This window comes from Nansenia antarctica (genome assembly GCF_963989245.1).
Source record: "Nansenia antarctica genome assembly, chromosome: 10".
In the NCBI taxonomy this organism is placed as follows: domain Eukaryota; kingdom Metazoa; phylum Chordata; class Actinopteri; order Argentiniformes; family Microstomatidae; genus Nansenia; species Nansenia antarctica.
The window spans coordinates 9452105-9469833 of NC_137680.1; the positions used below are offsets into that span (position 1 = coordinate 9452105).

Below are 17729 nucleotides of genomic sequence, written 5' to 3' on the forward strand. Positions count from 1 at the left end.
TGTGTTTTTTCATTTTCAAGAGTTTGTGTCTCTTTCTGAGGTTACAGTAACAGCCAGAGTTCTCAGTAGGCGTTGGCCGTACCTCTGTTCTGTGCACAAGTTGTAGAGTGTCATCATCATTTATCCTGTAGATCTCCATGTATGGGTCTGACTTACTGAAGAAGTCCTGGACAAGAATACACAAACAGACATTAGATTGTTAGGAATTTTTAATAGCATTTAGTTTTTTGATCGTTCATTGAATAATTTTGACTTCAAAAACTGTTACTAAAAAACACAATCATAACTTAGATTTTTGCATTTTCATGCAGCTCTTCTCTCTCTTTATCTAATAAGAGCTGGGAATTGGTCCACACACACTGCAAAATGCAGAGAGCAATTCATAACTCCTCATTACAAACATAACAAAATATGCCTCTCATTACAAATAAAAGGCCATTTATAACCATTCAAAATGAAATCTGAGCCAGTAAAGGCTGTGAGATACAATATTTGCTATGCACACCTGATACCTAATCTTGACAACACAAAGACTTGACAGTGAACCGTTTAGGATGGAAATAACTCAACCCTCAAATAGCCTCAAATAATTTGATCCAAATGGAACTGCAACCCCTAATCCTAAAATAAATCATTCATGAACACAGTGCATACTGATGGAAGTGTTGAGGGCTTGCCTTGGCGTGCATACCCTGGAGAACTATGACATGTAAACCTGAAATATTTGGAACAATGTAGCTTGCGTTAACTTGAGCAACTGTGGTGTCCAAAAACTTGTTTCTAAGTCCCTTGGGGGACACTCACGTACACGCATACACACATAGGGCCTCAACTTGCTTCCGCTAAAGAGTACTGTGCGACACTTACGGCAAATCCACCAGATTCGATTTCGGATGACGATATGTCGCCTCCATCCATTCTTTATGGAAGGTACACAAGCTGGTGTGCAGTGCATGACAGGATCGTATGTGGGTGAAGTTGCTAAAGTCTGACGAAGTCTAAAGTCTGGGCGATGTGATGCATTTTTTTTAATCTGGCTGAATATGAATGAAATGAGGGCAAATATTTCTGCGCGATAACTAATAAGGTGAGGGTTATCATAGTCTAGTTATCATCCGACCGTTCAAGATTAGTTCCGCTCACCTAAGTGGAGAACACTGATGAGTTGATTGTAGCTGCCTCAGCTTATTCCAAACTGTACAACGCCTCTTTGCCCGCGATCCATCATCATAGAATGGACAGAATTGCATGGATCTTCTATTTATACAGCTGTTGTCCCTCCAAAAATCTAAAACTGACCTGGTAGATATTTCATTTGTTACATGATCCAATTTCACCTTATTTGATATATTCTATGTGTAGTACATTTCTACATAGGCTGGGATATTTATTTTAAATAACGTAATAATGACATTACATTAATTACATTAATGCTTTATCAAATAAATGTAATCAATAATGTATTTACTTGTTATAAACACGTGCATACTTTGCACAACAAACAACAAACAGTCTTCCGAAGTGTAACATAATATCATGCTTCTGATGTGTATGCCTACATGCTTCCAGCAGCACACACACCCACCAATGATCAACCATAAGGTTGTGATGCAATGTGGCACGTTTGTCCTGTAAGTTTTTGTTGGCTTGGCTGCTTCGGATGCCTGAAGATGGTCTATGAAAGACCGAAAAGCTTTGTTTGTTTGAGGCGATTGATGGAGGCGATCGATGTATGCAACATTGGTCATTAAATAAAAATACAGTTTAGGCTTACAGAATGTAGTAATATGAAAATATACACTAGACCTACTTCCACATAATTATAGAGGATGTACTCGTGGCATGAGGGATTATCCCCCACAGATGATGACTGCTCCCAATTCAAATAATCAAATAATCATCATATGCCCATGATCAAATACATTTCTATTTTTGCCTATAGGTAATTATTGAACGTGGAACTTCATAGGTGTTTGCCAACTCCCCTTGACAAGTCCACTGACACTCCCATTTACTGCCCCACCTATATTGATGCTAAATGTGTGTTGGTCAGGGCAGACACAGTTCTGTTACACCGGATTACCAAAACCTTTACACATGGTTTTAGTGTTGCGCAACGCTCTTCAGTGGAAGCAAATTGGAGCCTGTAGACTCTATCATCTTTCCTTAAGATTGGCTGATTTAATTCTGCCTGTGACTAGTACCACAATGGGACTGAGAGAGACACTGAGGGGACTAAGACTGAATTAAAGGAAAGAGCACTCATTGACACATGACTCTTCTGTTTCTGGTATAATTATACCTGATATGGAAGCAGATGAGCTTTTTCCTCACTGAACCCTCAATTTGTCATAAAACATCTATGCATTCAAAAGATGACTTGGTAACACTAACTTCAATCATCCTGTCACTATGTGTTGCCTATATTATCTAATAAACATAATGATAGAACCTTATAGATGCAGTCGTTGCACATTATGAAGCTATATAACAACACTATGGTATGGACTCAAGCAGCCTCCTAGCAGTGAAACATTCTACATATCAGTCTCTCATGCCTTGTTATAACCCCAGTCATATAGTTTCATAACACTTTATTTCACCTTTATTTTAGCAGTCTCTTTTACAAGGGAGCCCTGAAGTGTAGAAAGGAGCCACGACCCAAATTCAAATTGGATGTGATCCCATCTATTTTTCATGTCAGTGAAGTTATGAAGGTTATATGTAGCTTTAATAATGGCCTTACCTTGTCATCAAGTTTCCTGGCACTGAAGGAGAGCTCCACATAGTCATCATTGCCTGTCAGCTCCTCAGCACTGACCTGTGAGTAAAACACACTTGGTGATACACACACACTATGGCGGTAGTGGTGACTTTGTAATCATGAGGTTAGCTGTGCTTTGTTATTGCTGCTGTAGCTGTGTATTCGGTAGAAGTTGGGCGCACACTCAAAGTGGCAGTAGACAGTAGTACTTGCAGTACTCTCCAGAATACTTTCTTTTTTTAGCACCAGGGGAGCCCCCCCTCCCAAATGTCGTTGTTTGGTACCTGTACTATATCAATGACAATAAAGACCATTCATTCATTCATTCATTCATTCATTCATTCATTCATTCAAGACGAAAAACCAAAACAACAGGCCTCTCTTCCTACCCTGCTCCTCCTGTCGTCTTAGGCATGTGCGTGAAATCTTCCTCTCAACATCAGCGTAATTATTATACTTGCCAAGGTGCGCTCTCTGCGTTATTACACAGACAATAGGATAGGAGAACGCAATGCCAAAAGCAGTCAGACTGTTCAGAGCCACTGTTTTTCTGAATGGAATTTTTAAGGGATGGCAATGGTCTCAGGTAATGATGCAGGCCAATGTAACTACTGAATCGCTACAGATATACCGGGGTCATTTGCCAAAAATTCAACAATTACAACTTTAAGTAATTACATAATACCCTGAGAAGCGATCCAGAAGCGATGAGAAGCGATCCAGCTCCTTACCTTCTTGTGATTTTTTTTTCTAAAAGTGTTTTTTTTTCCCTTTCCTAACACCAGGGGAGCCACCCCTCCTAAATTTCGTTGTTTGGTACCTGTACTGTAGCAATGACAATAAAGTCCATTCATTCATTCATTCATTCATTCATTCGAAACCCCTGTTTGGCCAAACAGAACAGGTAAACAATGATTATACAGACTCATTGTACCACTTTATAGTGGTAACAAGGAATGGATTGATCAGGTCAGACACCTAATCTACTTAAAACAAAGTCTAGAAAATAAGACAGTGCTCCTCTGTCCGAACATTTTACTAATGTTTTTAACAAATAAAAACGTTGTTGAACTTATAGTGGCTGTATAGTGAGAGTCAAAGTGGATAAACCACACAAATCCAAGATGTTTGTGGTGCTGGGAACACAAAGCCATATAGTCGTAGATCAGTTCAGAGAATAGGCTACTCCCACACTTATTTTTTTAATCATCAATGCCTATAGTGTAGCCTACATTCATAAAGAATAGAGATAATGAGATAAGCAGATTTTTGGGAACATGCTTTGAACATACGATTGCTGATAAGACAGGCCTACATTGTTGCCTGTCTTGGTTGGGTACTTTCTAGGCACAATAAACCTAAATTGGGATGATTATAGTAGCGGGAGTGAAGGAATTGAACTGGAGAGACAGAAGTAAAGGGGAAGTGGATGGGGGAAATGTAGATATGGAGCCAAATGAGAACAGGTGGAGTAGGGGTAGAGAGAAATACTAGAGTACAGATGGGAATAGAAAGAAGGGGAGAGGAAACAGGAGAGAGAGAGAGAGAGAAAGCAGAGATGGTGAGGCCCCTTACCATGATGATAGACTTGCCTACTGTGCTTCCCTCTCTGAGCAGTACTCTGGAGAGTTTTCTCTGGGACACAATCTGTTTGGAGAGAGATAAAACATTAGACTGCGGATGCTCCCCTGCCTTGACGCCTCATTTCAACACCATAGCAACATTGGAAAACCAGACAAAGAAAAAGGTGACGATGGGCAACACCAGAACTGATAAGGTTAGAGAGTTCCCCCATATGAACCTCAGTTAAAGGAGTTTTGGATTTCTGGAGTAGGGCTGTCTGTAGGGCTGTCTGTGTTGTTGGGGAGTTTTAAAAAGCAATTATGCCATAAACGTGAGAGATTCTCAAATGTCATGGGGTTTACGGAATTTGTAATAATTAATATGCAAACTAGAAAAAAAGAAAAGCAGCCAATGTCAGAATGTTTGAAGTTTGGAGAATAACACATCAGTAATAAAGACCCATGGAATGAAGTGTATTCCCGTTGTACAACAGTCATTAGCATAATAGTCAACCACACTTCCTTTGTAGACGAAAATAGACTGACACAAAATGTATTGCTTATCCATACGAATGGCTCCCCCGAGTTAGAATTGGATAGAAAATGTTAAATACAATGAATTAAAATGCATAACTATTGTTTTTCAGAGAATTCTTCTGCATAGCTCGATGGAGATTGTGGTGCCTATCAACCATCTGGCACAGACAGATGATAAGAGGGGGAGAGAGAGGCTCAGAAGGCTTAAGCTTTTCAGCTCTGCGGGAACACCAGACGTCAACCGTTTCAGCCGAGGGTAGAGTGTTGCAGAATGCTCGTAACAATCGTCTGGGCAGTTATTTCATTATGAGCCTTGCCGTCATTTAGCGCATGGCAGGTAATTTCACCCGCTGCTGGCTGTGGGCAAACAGTACACAGAGACAGTGCTATCCTATGAGAGAAAATTGTTGGTAATAAATACGCTACACTGCCCAGCCAACTGCTGCTCCAGCATTCAAACGACCCTACATCCAGTCCAGTTTTTTTACTTTGCAGGACATGACGGGTGAGGAAGGGATGAGACAATGTCAATTTGAGTAAACAGTCTGACATTTACAGCGGTCTAACACCAGAAGCCCCGGGGTCTTATTACAAAGTAGCCAGAGTGTGGTCCGGAGATTAGAAGAACTACACTACCACCATTTCTTACACTTAACAACCATCCCGGGTGAACTAACACATAATTATTTTTTGACATTGAATTTCAAAAACAATCCAAATACTTGAATAGAATGAATGGATGATGGGAATTCTCAGAGTCAGCAACATGGCGTCCTGCCTGAATGGACTGACCAGACTCCATGAATGTTACTCACTCCACATACTGTACACTATACCAGTCCAAATGTGGGGATGGTTGGGGTTAACAGGGCCAGTCCTAGGCATTTAGGTGCCCTAGGCGAGAGTATGATTTGATGCCCCCCCCCCTCCCCCCAAATTTTAGGGGCGCCACCACCAGTACTGCCTCATCACCACCCACACATTCAACAGTAAGCCACCTTCGAGAGAGGGCACGGTGGGGAGGTTCGCAAGAGGGGAATGTGACTAATCGCGAAGCATAATAGAGACAGTAGGCTGAGACATATTTTCATAGAGACATGAAATTCATAGAGACATGAAATTCATAGAGACGTAAAATTATTTAAATTTGGCATTTGGCGCCCTCCAGGCATTTGGCGCCCTAGGCGACCGCCTAGTTCGCCTCTGCCTAGGACCGGCCCTGGGGGTTAAGGTTAATTGATACAACATTGCTGGTAGAGCATGCACTCCATGACCATCCCTGCCATTTTTTCTTTAAGAATTTGCATGGTATACAGTAACGATGGAAACCCACCTGGCCCAGCGTGCACTCTATGGCTCCCAGGAAGTCAGCTTCCTTGAGACCATTGTGACTGCTGCTGATGTCATAGAGCTCACAGCGCAGCCGCTGCACCTCCTCAAAGTAGAAGTCCAGAGTGAAGATCTTTGAGTAGTTGGGGTTTGTACAGCTGCGGATCACCTCAGTTCTGTCAACCTGGAGAGAGAGAGACAGTCATTAATAGGGTATAAACAAATGAGGAGAATCACTGTCTTTATCAGAGATATTTGCACGAGTTTAAAAAATAACACATTTACATATTGGTAAAATGTACATATTGGCCCCGCGGTGGTGTAGCGGTCTAAGCACTAACCACTAGTGCAAGCTGCCCACCGGGGACTGGGATCGAATCCCAGCTCGCCAGATCCGGATATGGCCGAGGCACACACAGGGAGCGGCATATTGAGCGGCCGCTCCCGAGGGCGGTATAGGAATAGTTCCGGACAAGGATCCATCGCGCAACACCGCCCCCGGGGTGCCGGAATAACGGTGCTGGGCTCGAGGAGCCAGTCAGCTAGTCTGCCTGGCGATCTCCTCTGGGGCTGCCGGCCATGGGGTCGTGCGGCGGATCCTACGCAATAGGCAGGGGATAATTGGATACTAGGTTGGGTTCAATTGGCTACCAAATTGGGTGAAAAAAGGGATACAAATCTGGAAAAAAAATAAAAATAAAAATAAAAATGTACATATTGGTAAAATGGTATTAATTAATAACAGTCATTATCCACTACAAAGTCAGGAGCCAAGAAACGAACAATAGTTAGTAGATAGATAGAACATTAGCATGATCATATCAATGTTTGCTTTTTCTTGAATCTAGCCCGTGTTGCCTCTGGTACTGTACTAATATAAGTTTATATGGCTACCATGAAGAAAAATGGCTCAAATAAAATAAAATAAAAAATGCTAAATGATTGTCTTGATTAAAAGCCATTGAGGGCTGCTCCAATGTATTGGCAGGTCCTCCTGGCTGATAGGAATACAATAAGTATTTACTTCATATTGCAGACTGTCGCACCTAACACGCCAGAGAGAGCATAAAAGGGTCCCGTTTGAATGGACAGATGGTGAACAAGATGGTACTCAGTGAGAAGTGCATTTTAATTGAATCTCTTCAGAGTTTGCCTGGTTTGTGAAATCTGGAAACAAAGAATCACTTGGGTGGCACTTAGTTAAAGTTGATCTGGAGAGAAGTGTCTAAAATGTATTGTGTCTGAAGACAGCATCTGCTTTGATTCATATGGGTAATGTCATAGAAAGTTGTGTTGCTCTTTCAGTTTAAAATAGTATCATAAGGAAGGAGTTTTGTTCATCATCTATAAATCTGTGTGGGTTCTTTGTGACTTCCAGGAAGACGATCTTATATAGTAACTGATGGTGGATGGCTCCTACTACTGAAGTGCACACTGTCCTGCTTACACATACGTGATATTAAGGCCTTGATGTGTCAATAGTGTAGTTTCTGTCATTTGTGAAGGTACAATTTGCAAGTCTTTTACATTGAACTAGCTCTTAATGCCCATAATCTATAGCGTATGTAGCAAACCTTGAAAGTCCTTGAGAAAAACTCATCACCTGCAATGTTATCCATAGCCCATAACATCACAAACTTACACTAGCCTTTGGCCCCAAAGTCTGTACAATATCAGGCACCTTGTCACTTAGGGGCCGGATTAACCAAATTAATTAATTTAAAAAAAGGGTTGGACATCTTTTTCAACTTTTCCTCATCTAAGATGGCAGCTTGCAACTGTTTAATTAAATGGGAGTGACCAAGGGGACATGCTGGAACAGCATTCAATTAACCCTAACCAAACCCTTGACTCTAACCTTAAATAATTAGTACGCAGTTGGTCGTGTCCTCTTACTTTTCCAAACTAGATGGTTCTTTCAACTGTGACTGAGCTAAATCTACACAATATCTCAACAAAACAGACAGATTTTTTACTTTATGATAATGTGTGCTTTATAGCTTGCCTGTGATAAACTACTGAACACAAACCTGCACATGCATGGAAGTACATGCATGCACAAACACACATAGGCCTACTACTAACCGCAACAATGTTATGGCTTGTCATTAACTGTCAATACTCAGACACCTGGTGTTATTTCATTGAGGACACTTCATTAATATAATACAAATGAGTTTGCATCTCATTAGAAGTCATACAGTTTCCATTTTCAATTCACAGTCCCACTTCAAACCAATAATACGGCACAATAATATGGCAACCCTTATAGCATGATATTTGCTTATAAATATATTTAAGCAACTGTGACAACAGTTCTACAAGCGCCATTTATTAGTTAAGAGTAATAAGCGACAACAGATTAAGATTTATTTGTTTATTTAATCATTTATTTGGCTCTGCCAACACAAATAGTTCCGCAACTGAACATGCTTTTTTCGGAACTTGAACTGGACTGTTGCCAAGCAGCCTGAACACAAATATTTTCCTGCACAGCTTGCTACTTTGTGTAGGCCTACACACGTTACCGAAGGCTAGCTACTTTGTGTAGGCCTACACACGTTACCGAAGGCCAGCTACTTTGTGTAGGCCTACACACGTTACCGAAGGCTAGCTACTTTGTGTAGGCCTACACACGTTACCGAAGGCCAGCTACTTTGTGTAGGCCTACACACGTTACCGAAGGCTAGCTACTTTGTGTAGGCCTACACACGTTACCGAAGGCTAGCTACTTTGTGTAGGCCTACACACGTTACCGAAGGCTAGCTACTTTGTGTAGGCCTACACACGTTACCGAAGGCTAGCTACTTTGTGTAGGCCTACACACGTTACCGAAGGCTAGCTACTTTGTGTAGGCCTACACACGTTACCGAAGGCTAGCTACTTTGTGTAGGCCTACACACGTTACCGAAGGCTAGCTACTTTGTGTAGGCCTACACACGTTACCGAAGGCTAGCTACTTTGTGTCATGTACATTTACTGTACGTTTCCATTTATTGTCATATCAGCACACCTGGAGGTTTGCACTGAAGTATCTAGGCTTTCCTTCCTTTCGTCCTCTTCTGACGACCATTTATAATTTAACTTGTGTTATTTGTGGAAATATATATCCATCTTTGCGGTGCAAATTAATTGGTCGGAAATAACTGTTGTATAATTGTTTTTAGATGGCATCATAAAGCTGTAAGTCATGTTTTTAGTGTGGCATTCAATTAATTGAAAGTGGGACAAACCCTTTCCGTTAATCTTACATACACAGATTGAGCCCCACACCCATTCAATTGCATTGCCTGAGAAAATGAACTGAATTTGTTAACCTCTTCTGCTGAATGTCCTATTTGACTAATTTACGCCTAAAACCAGACCCAAACTAAACTGCTTATAACATTAGAAATATGATGATCATATGCAAAAGCAGGATGCCATTTGTTAGGCAACACCGTGATGTTTTGTGTGGATATGCTCAGATCATAGTTCAGAATAACATATTACACATGACAAGGAATAAAGTAATTAATAATCAAATTAAAGCTTTAGAATTTGGGCCCAATCTCACTCTCTTTCTCTCACTCTCTCTGGTGAAAGGCTCTTAATATCAGTACCAATATCACCAGGCCATCTTATAGCCCCAGGCAGATGTTCCCTGATCGCCATAGCAACATGTTGCTCTTTGCTCTCCCCAGAATGAAGCAATGCACAGAGCAGGAGGGAGGTACTACTGCACTCCCCTCTCCAGACTCAATAGTACCAGGAAGTGCCCCCTGTTATCCGATAAGTAAGAAAGGTAGACCAAATGGAGAAAGCCTGGTTGATCGTAAGAAACGGAAAGAAATCACACGCAGGGCATGAAGTATAACAAGACTGCACTCTTCTCTTTTATTTAAAAAGAGGGGAAAGGGGAGAAGTGGAAAGTGAGAATGAAGAATGTTAGAAACAGACAATAAAGGATAATGGTAATGCATGATGGATAAAGGAGAGGGGAAGAGAGGGCTGGAGAATGACATATCTGAACCGATGGAAAGGAAAAGGAGAGGGTAGACAAGAAATGAAAGAGTCGAGGAGGTAATGAAATTGGAAGTTATTCCACTGCCTCACTGACACACTTAAGCACAGTCCAATGCATTAGCATTTTCTCAAAAAGCCTGTTAAAAGTTACTGTTTGCTAAAAAATAAATGTCAGTCAGTGCACTGGTGAAACAGAATGAAAAGCATGTCTTGCCTCACACTTCAGCTCCGTCGCAGTGTTGCCACGGTGAGAACAGCGATGCGAGGAAGACGGACCTTATTCAGCGATTGTGAGAACTTCAGTAGACACTGAGAATGTCAGGCGAGAATTCCTGAAGGAATCCCAGAAAAACCCTGTGGGAACAACAAGCCTCTGATGTTGGCTTGAGGGAGGCATGCAGAAAGACAAGAGATGGAGGGAAAATATGTATGAAGGAGGCTGAGATGGAATTTGTGTGTGTGTGGAGGGGGAGGAGGTGTCCCTGTGTGCGATGATCGCCTGCCTGAAGGAGATCAGAAGCAATCTCTTTTCTCTCTCCTCCTCCTCTCATCTTCCACGCGCTTCTTCGATGTCTCTCATTGCTTAACATCAGAGCCTCGACAGGCGGCCCACAGATGCCATGTGAGACTTTATAATAAAGTAATAAGTAAAAAACAATCTCCTTCCCTGACTTTTCTTAAATGTCTGTTTTTAACATGTTAGCATTATTACCATTTCAAAATCACACATAGAAAAAAAAATCTGGAAGCATTTTCATGACTAACATACCAACACCTCAGTCACGCGAGGTACAATTAGCACTTGATACAGTAGTGCACAAGGTAACAGCCAGCCTTGTTGATGATAGTAGAGTGTGGACAGGTGGCCTTTGCCACCTCTCTTCCTTCTTCCAGCACGACGACTGCCAATGGCCTCTGGCCTGAGCATAGATTACTTTTCCTGCTATGACTGGTGGATAGATGATTCACTTACTTAGTAACATGTATTGATTGTAAGTCGCTTTGGAACAACCTATCTGTTAAATGCTAAAAATGTAAATGTCAGATCAGTTCATCCACTCGGCATTGGTTAGTGATCGAATGCTGAGATTTGATTGATCGTTGAAGTCAATACAGACACGTAGCCCTCCTTTTTGGGAATTAGGACCTCTGGACTACACCACTCATGATAGGACGGCTCTATAACACTCATTAACATCTAACATGGCATGGACTTCCTATTTGAGAGATGAGCCCAGCTTGTCTAGCACTCTAACAACTGGTTCACAAATAGGGCCTAGGAATAAGAGGCAGATGTCGTGGGGTGATAATCTCAGTATTTTCAGGCTTTTTCCATCTTCATCTGGAACAAATCTAGCCCAGAACAGCTTTGACACTTGGGGCTGGTCCACTGTTTCAGGAGACTGACAGGAAAGGTTTGGTGCTTTTTGTGTAGGTTGGGCAGGAAGATCTTGTTACCGTGTAAGTCACTGGACCCATTTTCCTAATGACCTCAAAGGGCCCCTGCTACTTGGCTAGGAGCTAGGACTCCACTATCCAAAATGGGTAACAGTAGAAGTATCATTGGCCCAGGCTTGAAAGCTTGCGTCCTTGACTGGTCATACCCCCTTTCCTTCTTTTGTTGGGCCTGCTCGATATTCAAGTTTGTCTCTCATTTTGAGGTCATGAGAGAGAATGTTCACCTGCTTTTGGGGACTGTCTCTCCTTCTCAGGCCTCCTTTAGCACATCCAATTGTCCTCACCCCCAAACCGCACCCCTCTAATGTCTGACAGACAATACACCTCCATCAACAGCTTGGATGTGAACTGTGTGCATTTCTTGACCTTTTTAAGAGGGAAGAATCAAGAAAGTAAGTGGTATAGTCACACTCAACAAGAATGTATCTGACCAGCTTCTCTGCCCTCAAGGGGGCCAATTATGGCCATAGGTATGCTGGAAAAGGGCACATCTCTGATGGGCATATTGATTAGGGGAGCTCTGTCATCTTTCCTCCCTGCAGCTGTCAGCTGAAATTCGGTTTTGCAATACTGAGCTTTGCAATACTGAATAACTTCCTGGAGCTGCCGGGGCCAGTAGAAATACAACCTTCCCTTACTGTTACTGTTCTAAAGCCATCCTTAAACCTTTGACTTTGGTACTTGAGTGAAAAATATTCACTGGAGAAACAGTACAGGGGGGGGAAGTAGAAATCTTAGGAGACACAGTATAGGGGGAAGCAGGTGTCTCGGGAAACACAGTGCTGGGGGGTACTAGATGTCTTAGGAAGAGCAGTTAAGGTGTAACCTGAAGAGATGGGTAGAATGGCAAAGCAACGTCACAGGGCGGACACTATTTGGCCCATCAAGTCCGGAATGTCTGGAATGCACATCAGCATAGCAACAGCGTTCAAAAGGCGTTCGAAAGACCTGACAATATTTGGCCGACAGACATAATCTGGCATGACAGCCCCAGCAGTTCTGAGGTCATGTTCTCACATTAAAGTCTGAATCAGGACCCGGAGCAAGTGGATGAGTTTGCAACATTGTTGCATACATTATTTCTCTGATTTGTGTTCTCACAGCCCTTTATGTAAACAAAGTAACATACGCAATCGAAGCAACAGACGTGGTAGTTGATTGGTCAGAAAAATGGAAAATTGCCCGTTCGTCCCGCTATTATCCAGATCAACACACATGCGCTGTTGTTTTCCTATGGACAGCCTCGATGCGTAGTTTCTAACCGTAGCGAAACCACCCTTTTCAAGCGGAGCATCCGTCGGATGTTTGCTCCGGGAGCGACTTCGAATGCGCGTTCTCACAGCTCCAAACGACGCAGAGCAAAGCAAATGTTATCCTAAACTCAGATTCCAAGTGAAGCAAATGTTCTAGTGAGAACACACCCTGAGTAACACAGCACAAACGAATCTGATTGCACTCACCTTGACTAGTGTTCCATTCATTACTCCGAACTGCTGGGGGCAGAAACGAAAGAGAAACTGTCCAGACTGCACTTTTTCTCCATAGTAGAAGTTGATGATGAAGTACATGAGTTTCACACACAGTTATATGCTTCTTGGAGAGGTAGAGTCGTCCCTTCTACCCTTCCCTTCTTCAACCTATAGCAATGGGCCACAAGTCGGCACCCAATCAACATGTGCTGACTTTTATTTTGAAACACGGAAATACATTTCAACCTTGTTGAAAATCACAACACAAGAAGCAAGACTGATAAAGAATCAAAAAAGCACTACACGTTCTGGTCATTTTTCAGTCTGGCTATGAATGCAGGGAATAATATTATTAAACACAACGAATTGGGGAATAATATTTTGTGAATGAAGTCTGTTATGCAGCATACTTTAACCAACAATTCCATTATGAATGAAAGTTATGACAGATTTTTGGGTGAAACTTCAGGAGGCTCATCTCGCTACACAGTGTGGAGACCCATTGGCAGAAAGAGCAAGCTCAAATCCAGAGCGAAATCTTGAAAGATTATGAGATGGGTGACATGCATGGCTTGTTACATATCTATTGTATAATATTCATATATCTTGTTACATAGATATCTAATTACATAGCAGCTTTCAGTCACTCTTCCGTGTGCTCCTGGAACAAACTCCCTGAAGAAATCAAACAGGCCTAAATCCTAAACATATTTAAAACTAAGCTAAAAACCTTAATGTTCTGCAACAGTTATGAAACACTAACACTTCTATCTGTCTTTATTCATTGTCTCTTATCTTGTTATATGTTTATCTATTTATTTTCTATATATACCTATTCTTGTCATCTTTATTTTCTTACTATCTTACTGTATTTTTTAATGCTGTATGTAAAGCACTTTGAATTGCCCCTGTTGTATGAAATGTGCTATACAAATAAACTTACCTCGCCTTGCCTTGTATATCTATGTTACAGAGCCATGACATCGGATAATGTCAGTAAAATACAGACTTTGCTTATCCTGTGTGAATGCGCCACATGAAACACAGATGATGGGGGGGGGGGGGGGGGGGTAGTTTCTCAATCACACGAAGTCCCCAGATAACAATTCCTGTGTGAATAGTGCTTTTGTTGAAGAATGGGCCAAAATCCCACCTGATCACTGTGAGAGATTCGTTTCTTCGCACAGGAAGCATCTTGAAGCTGTCATTGTAATCTCCACCAAGTATTAAATACATTTCAGTTAGCCTGTTCAATACTCTTTCCTGTGTCATTCCCCTAATAACCGTTTTTATGTATTGGAGTGTTACAATTTATTTAGCTGTGTAGTTTTATTGAGTTAATACCAATACCTGGTCTAAATGTTATGTGAATAGCAGCAATGAAAATATGTTGAATAAAACAATTGTTGATGTGTTCAATCCTTATTTCCCCCACTGTATATCTTGGCTTTGCGAGGCAATAATATCCACAATCTTTCTAATTCAGCACCTTCTTCTGGGGATTATACACATTCATGAGCAAAACCATAGAATTTTCCCAATCACCATAACATATCTTTTAAAGCTATTTGAGGACATACAGTGACAAAAAAAAAAAAAAAAAAAAACACCAGCAACAATAAGCAAATCAAGGTCTCACTTCAAAGGCTGCTATGAACCAGTTAAATGATTTAGAACATTGATCCCTAGGCTTCATCATAGTCTCTCATCAAAAAGGGCAATAGATTCATCAAAAAGAGAAAAACAAGAAGAGAGGGCAATAAAAAGAAAAGTAAGACACTATAGTTCATTCCATTGTCAAAATTCTCTCTGGTTCAGCACAGAAGCGAGCTACATAGAGTCGTGAGAACAGCACAGAAGATCACCGGCGCCCCCCTCCCCTCTCTGGAAGAGCTGTACAACACACGCTGTCTCAGGAGGGCCTCCAAGATCTCCAAGGACCCGACCCACCCTGGGCACGAACACTTTGTCAAGCTGCCCTCGAACAGGAGGTACAGGACCCCGGCCGCTAAGACAAACAGACTGAAGGACAGCTTCTACCACAGGGCCGTCAAGGCCCTGAACACAGAAAAGGCCTAAGTTCTGGGCCCAGGACAGTCCGGACGGATTGTATGGCAGCTAGTGCTGAGGCACAAACATGTACATTTTCAAGCCTGCAAACTGTGACACTTTAAAATAATGTGAAAAAATACTTTTTGTGCAATATGACAACCCTAGTTGACTATCTGTGCAGTATAGTACAGTGGATTGTGTACATAGCCTTTATTGATGTAAACCAGCTCCTTACCTTCTTGTGATTTTATGCATCTATGCTCTTTCTAAAATGTGTTTTCTTTTTCCTTTCCTAAACACCAGGGGAGCCACCCCTCCTAAATTTCGTTGTTTGGTACCTGTACTGTAGCAATGACAAATAAAGTCCATTCCATTCCATTCCATAGGAAGTCAATTTGATTTGATTGTATTACCATATCCATTAACTACTGCTGCTTGCAAATACTACCTTTATACATACCATAGGTTTGCATATTTGTACATACCTCTTTTTGATATAGCTAATTTATACATACACCATACTGTACATAGCTACCTTAACTGTACATAGCTTACTGCTATCCACCTCCTGTGTATACCTCTAACTACCGTACTTGCCATACTGCACCTATCACTACCATGTTTTATATCACTATTTGCACTTCTGGTTAGATGCTAAACTGCATTTCGTTGTCTGGTACTTGTACTCTGCAATGACAATAAAGTTTAATCTAATCTAATATAATTAAATATATGTAAATATATGTATAGAGTTTTATTTTTTTATTTTTTAATGTATGCTCACCACTGTTTTAACCACTTACTCTGAAGGTACTATTTCTCATATTTCCCACATATCTCATATCTCTATTTCTGCTTATAGCGATTTACCAACCCACCACTGAATAAGACTGTTCAAGACTGAGCTAACACTGGCAACTCCACATAGGAATAGTAAGCATAAGTGATATGGCTCTTTCTAATGTCTTTAAAAAGTGTACTACACGCCCAAGGAGCCATTATCCACATGGCCTTGTTTATATAGTAACGCCAAAATAATTTCTTAACAAATCCCTCTTTTACATCAATGGAAAAGCTCTGTTAATGCTTCTGTTCTAAATTCTCCTTGTAGTTCCTCAGTATAGTTCTGACGTTGTGTTTGTTCACTTGACTCATACCAAAGATTCAGATTCATACCACTTTGACCCAAACTGTTCTATTATTTACTTGTCTCACTGTGTCAGACGCCTCAAGCTTAGAAACGCCTCTGCTTAGTGTGAGAATACATTATTGACTGTAGTCAAAAGAGAGTCAATGTCTAGATATCTGTAGTCAAAAGAGAGCTATTAATGTCTAGTATTGATTCTATGTTTTGCGTTTGCCTATGAGTCTGCTATTCTTTTCTGTCAACATGAGGAATAAAGAGACATCATAAAAGTCAAGGAAATCACTATGAGGCTGAAATATCAGAGAACATCAATCAGAAAAATAGGTAAAACGTAACGACTTACCCCAAACAAGAATTTAGAACATTTAAAGGAAAGAATGCACTGGTGAGCTCAGATATTGCAAACTGCCGGGTAGGCCAAAGCTTCAAGCAGTTATTGCATGCAAAGGATTGTCTAACAAATATGAAACATGAGTGCTTCATTTGGACATTATATAAATCTGTCTCATTACTTTTGGCGTCCTGAAATAGACTCTCTAATTTGACCCCATAGTAATTGTTTCATTTCAAATCCAATTTTTGGGAGTTAAGAGTTAAAACAAGACAAAATGCTTCCTCTTCCCAATACCTATGGAGGGCATTGTATACTATATACTGTATAAAACCTATCCAGTGAATCAGAAGCCCTCCTTCCAACCGACCTTAATCTCATCATTATTGCCACTACCCTTCGGTCCCATCTAATCTGTTATGTTTGCTAACATTTTTGGCGGATATTGATATTCTATTTTACAAATGTCAGAGATATGTCAGGGCTTCACCACTGTCCCTCTTTGGCAAATGTCAGAGTTAAAAATGACCACAGACTGAAACCGCGGGGAGGAGAAAGTAGGAAGAGGTAGAGGAGCCAGAGAAAAAGGAGACCAAGCTGACAAGTTAACCAAGCACAGTATTGGCATTTCTTGACAGGAACAACGACAAAGGAAAGTCAGGGGACATGAGATCCATAAGGTGCTTTGAAATTTAGAAATCTCACACTTCTGCTGAGATATGTGTATCTGTGTGGCAGGCTGTGTGTTGTCTGTACATGTTCTGTCATTTCATGGGGAGACAGACTTCTATATCGCAAAGAAACACACACACACACACACACACACACACACACACACACACACACACACACTATATCTATATACACAAAACACACAGATATTTTTGTTCAAATTTAAAGATAAATTATGAGTGGCTTACAAGAATGGTCAAGCCCTCAATCCACTTTTGTTACCAGAAGGCTGTCTGACAGGTTCTCTTTTTCCAATGCATACTGTATCAGAGCGTTGGATGGCACACACACATTCTGTCTCGATTGGTAGGGTTACTATGGTTGCAAAGCAAAGGTTTTATTG

General features: G+C 41.2%; 2 protein-coding genes across 2 annotated transcripts in view; both read right to left on the reverse strand.

Moving 5' to 3' along the window:
• LOC308166610 (sialic acid-binding Ig-like lectin 15) overlaps positions 1-17729 on the reverse strand; it is a gene marked incomplete at both ends in the record, with an annotated part of 268304 nt that overhangs the window by 239993 nt on the left and 10582 nt on the right. The gene's annotated exons all lie outside the window — the stretch shown is intronic.
• The window catches only part of cpne4a (copine IVa), a gene marked incomplete at both ends in the record, with an annotated part of 55809 nt that overhangs the window by 28709 nt on the left and 9371 nt on the right, over positions 1-17729 (reverse strand). The window contains 4 exons of the mRNA XM_080540686.1: positions 83-166; positions 2747-2821; positions 4340-4411; positions 6197-6376. Coding sequence (XP_080396812.1) covers positions 83-166; positions 2747-2821; positions 4340-4411; positions 6197-6376 — 411 coding nt within the window. The remainder of the gene's footprint in view (positions 1-82; positions 167-2746; positions 2822-4339; positions 4412-6196; positions 6377-17729) is intronic.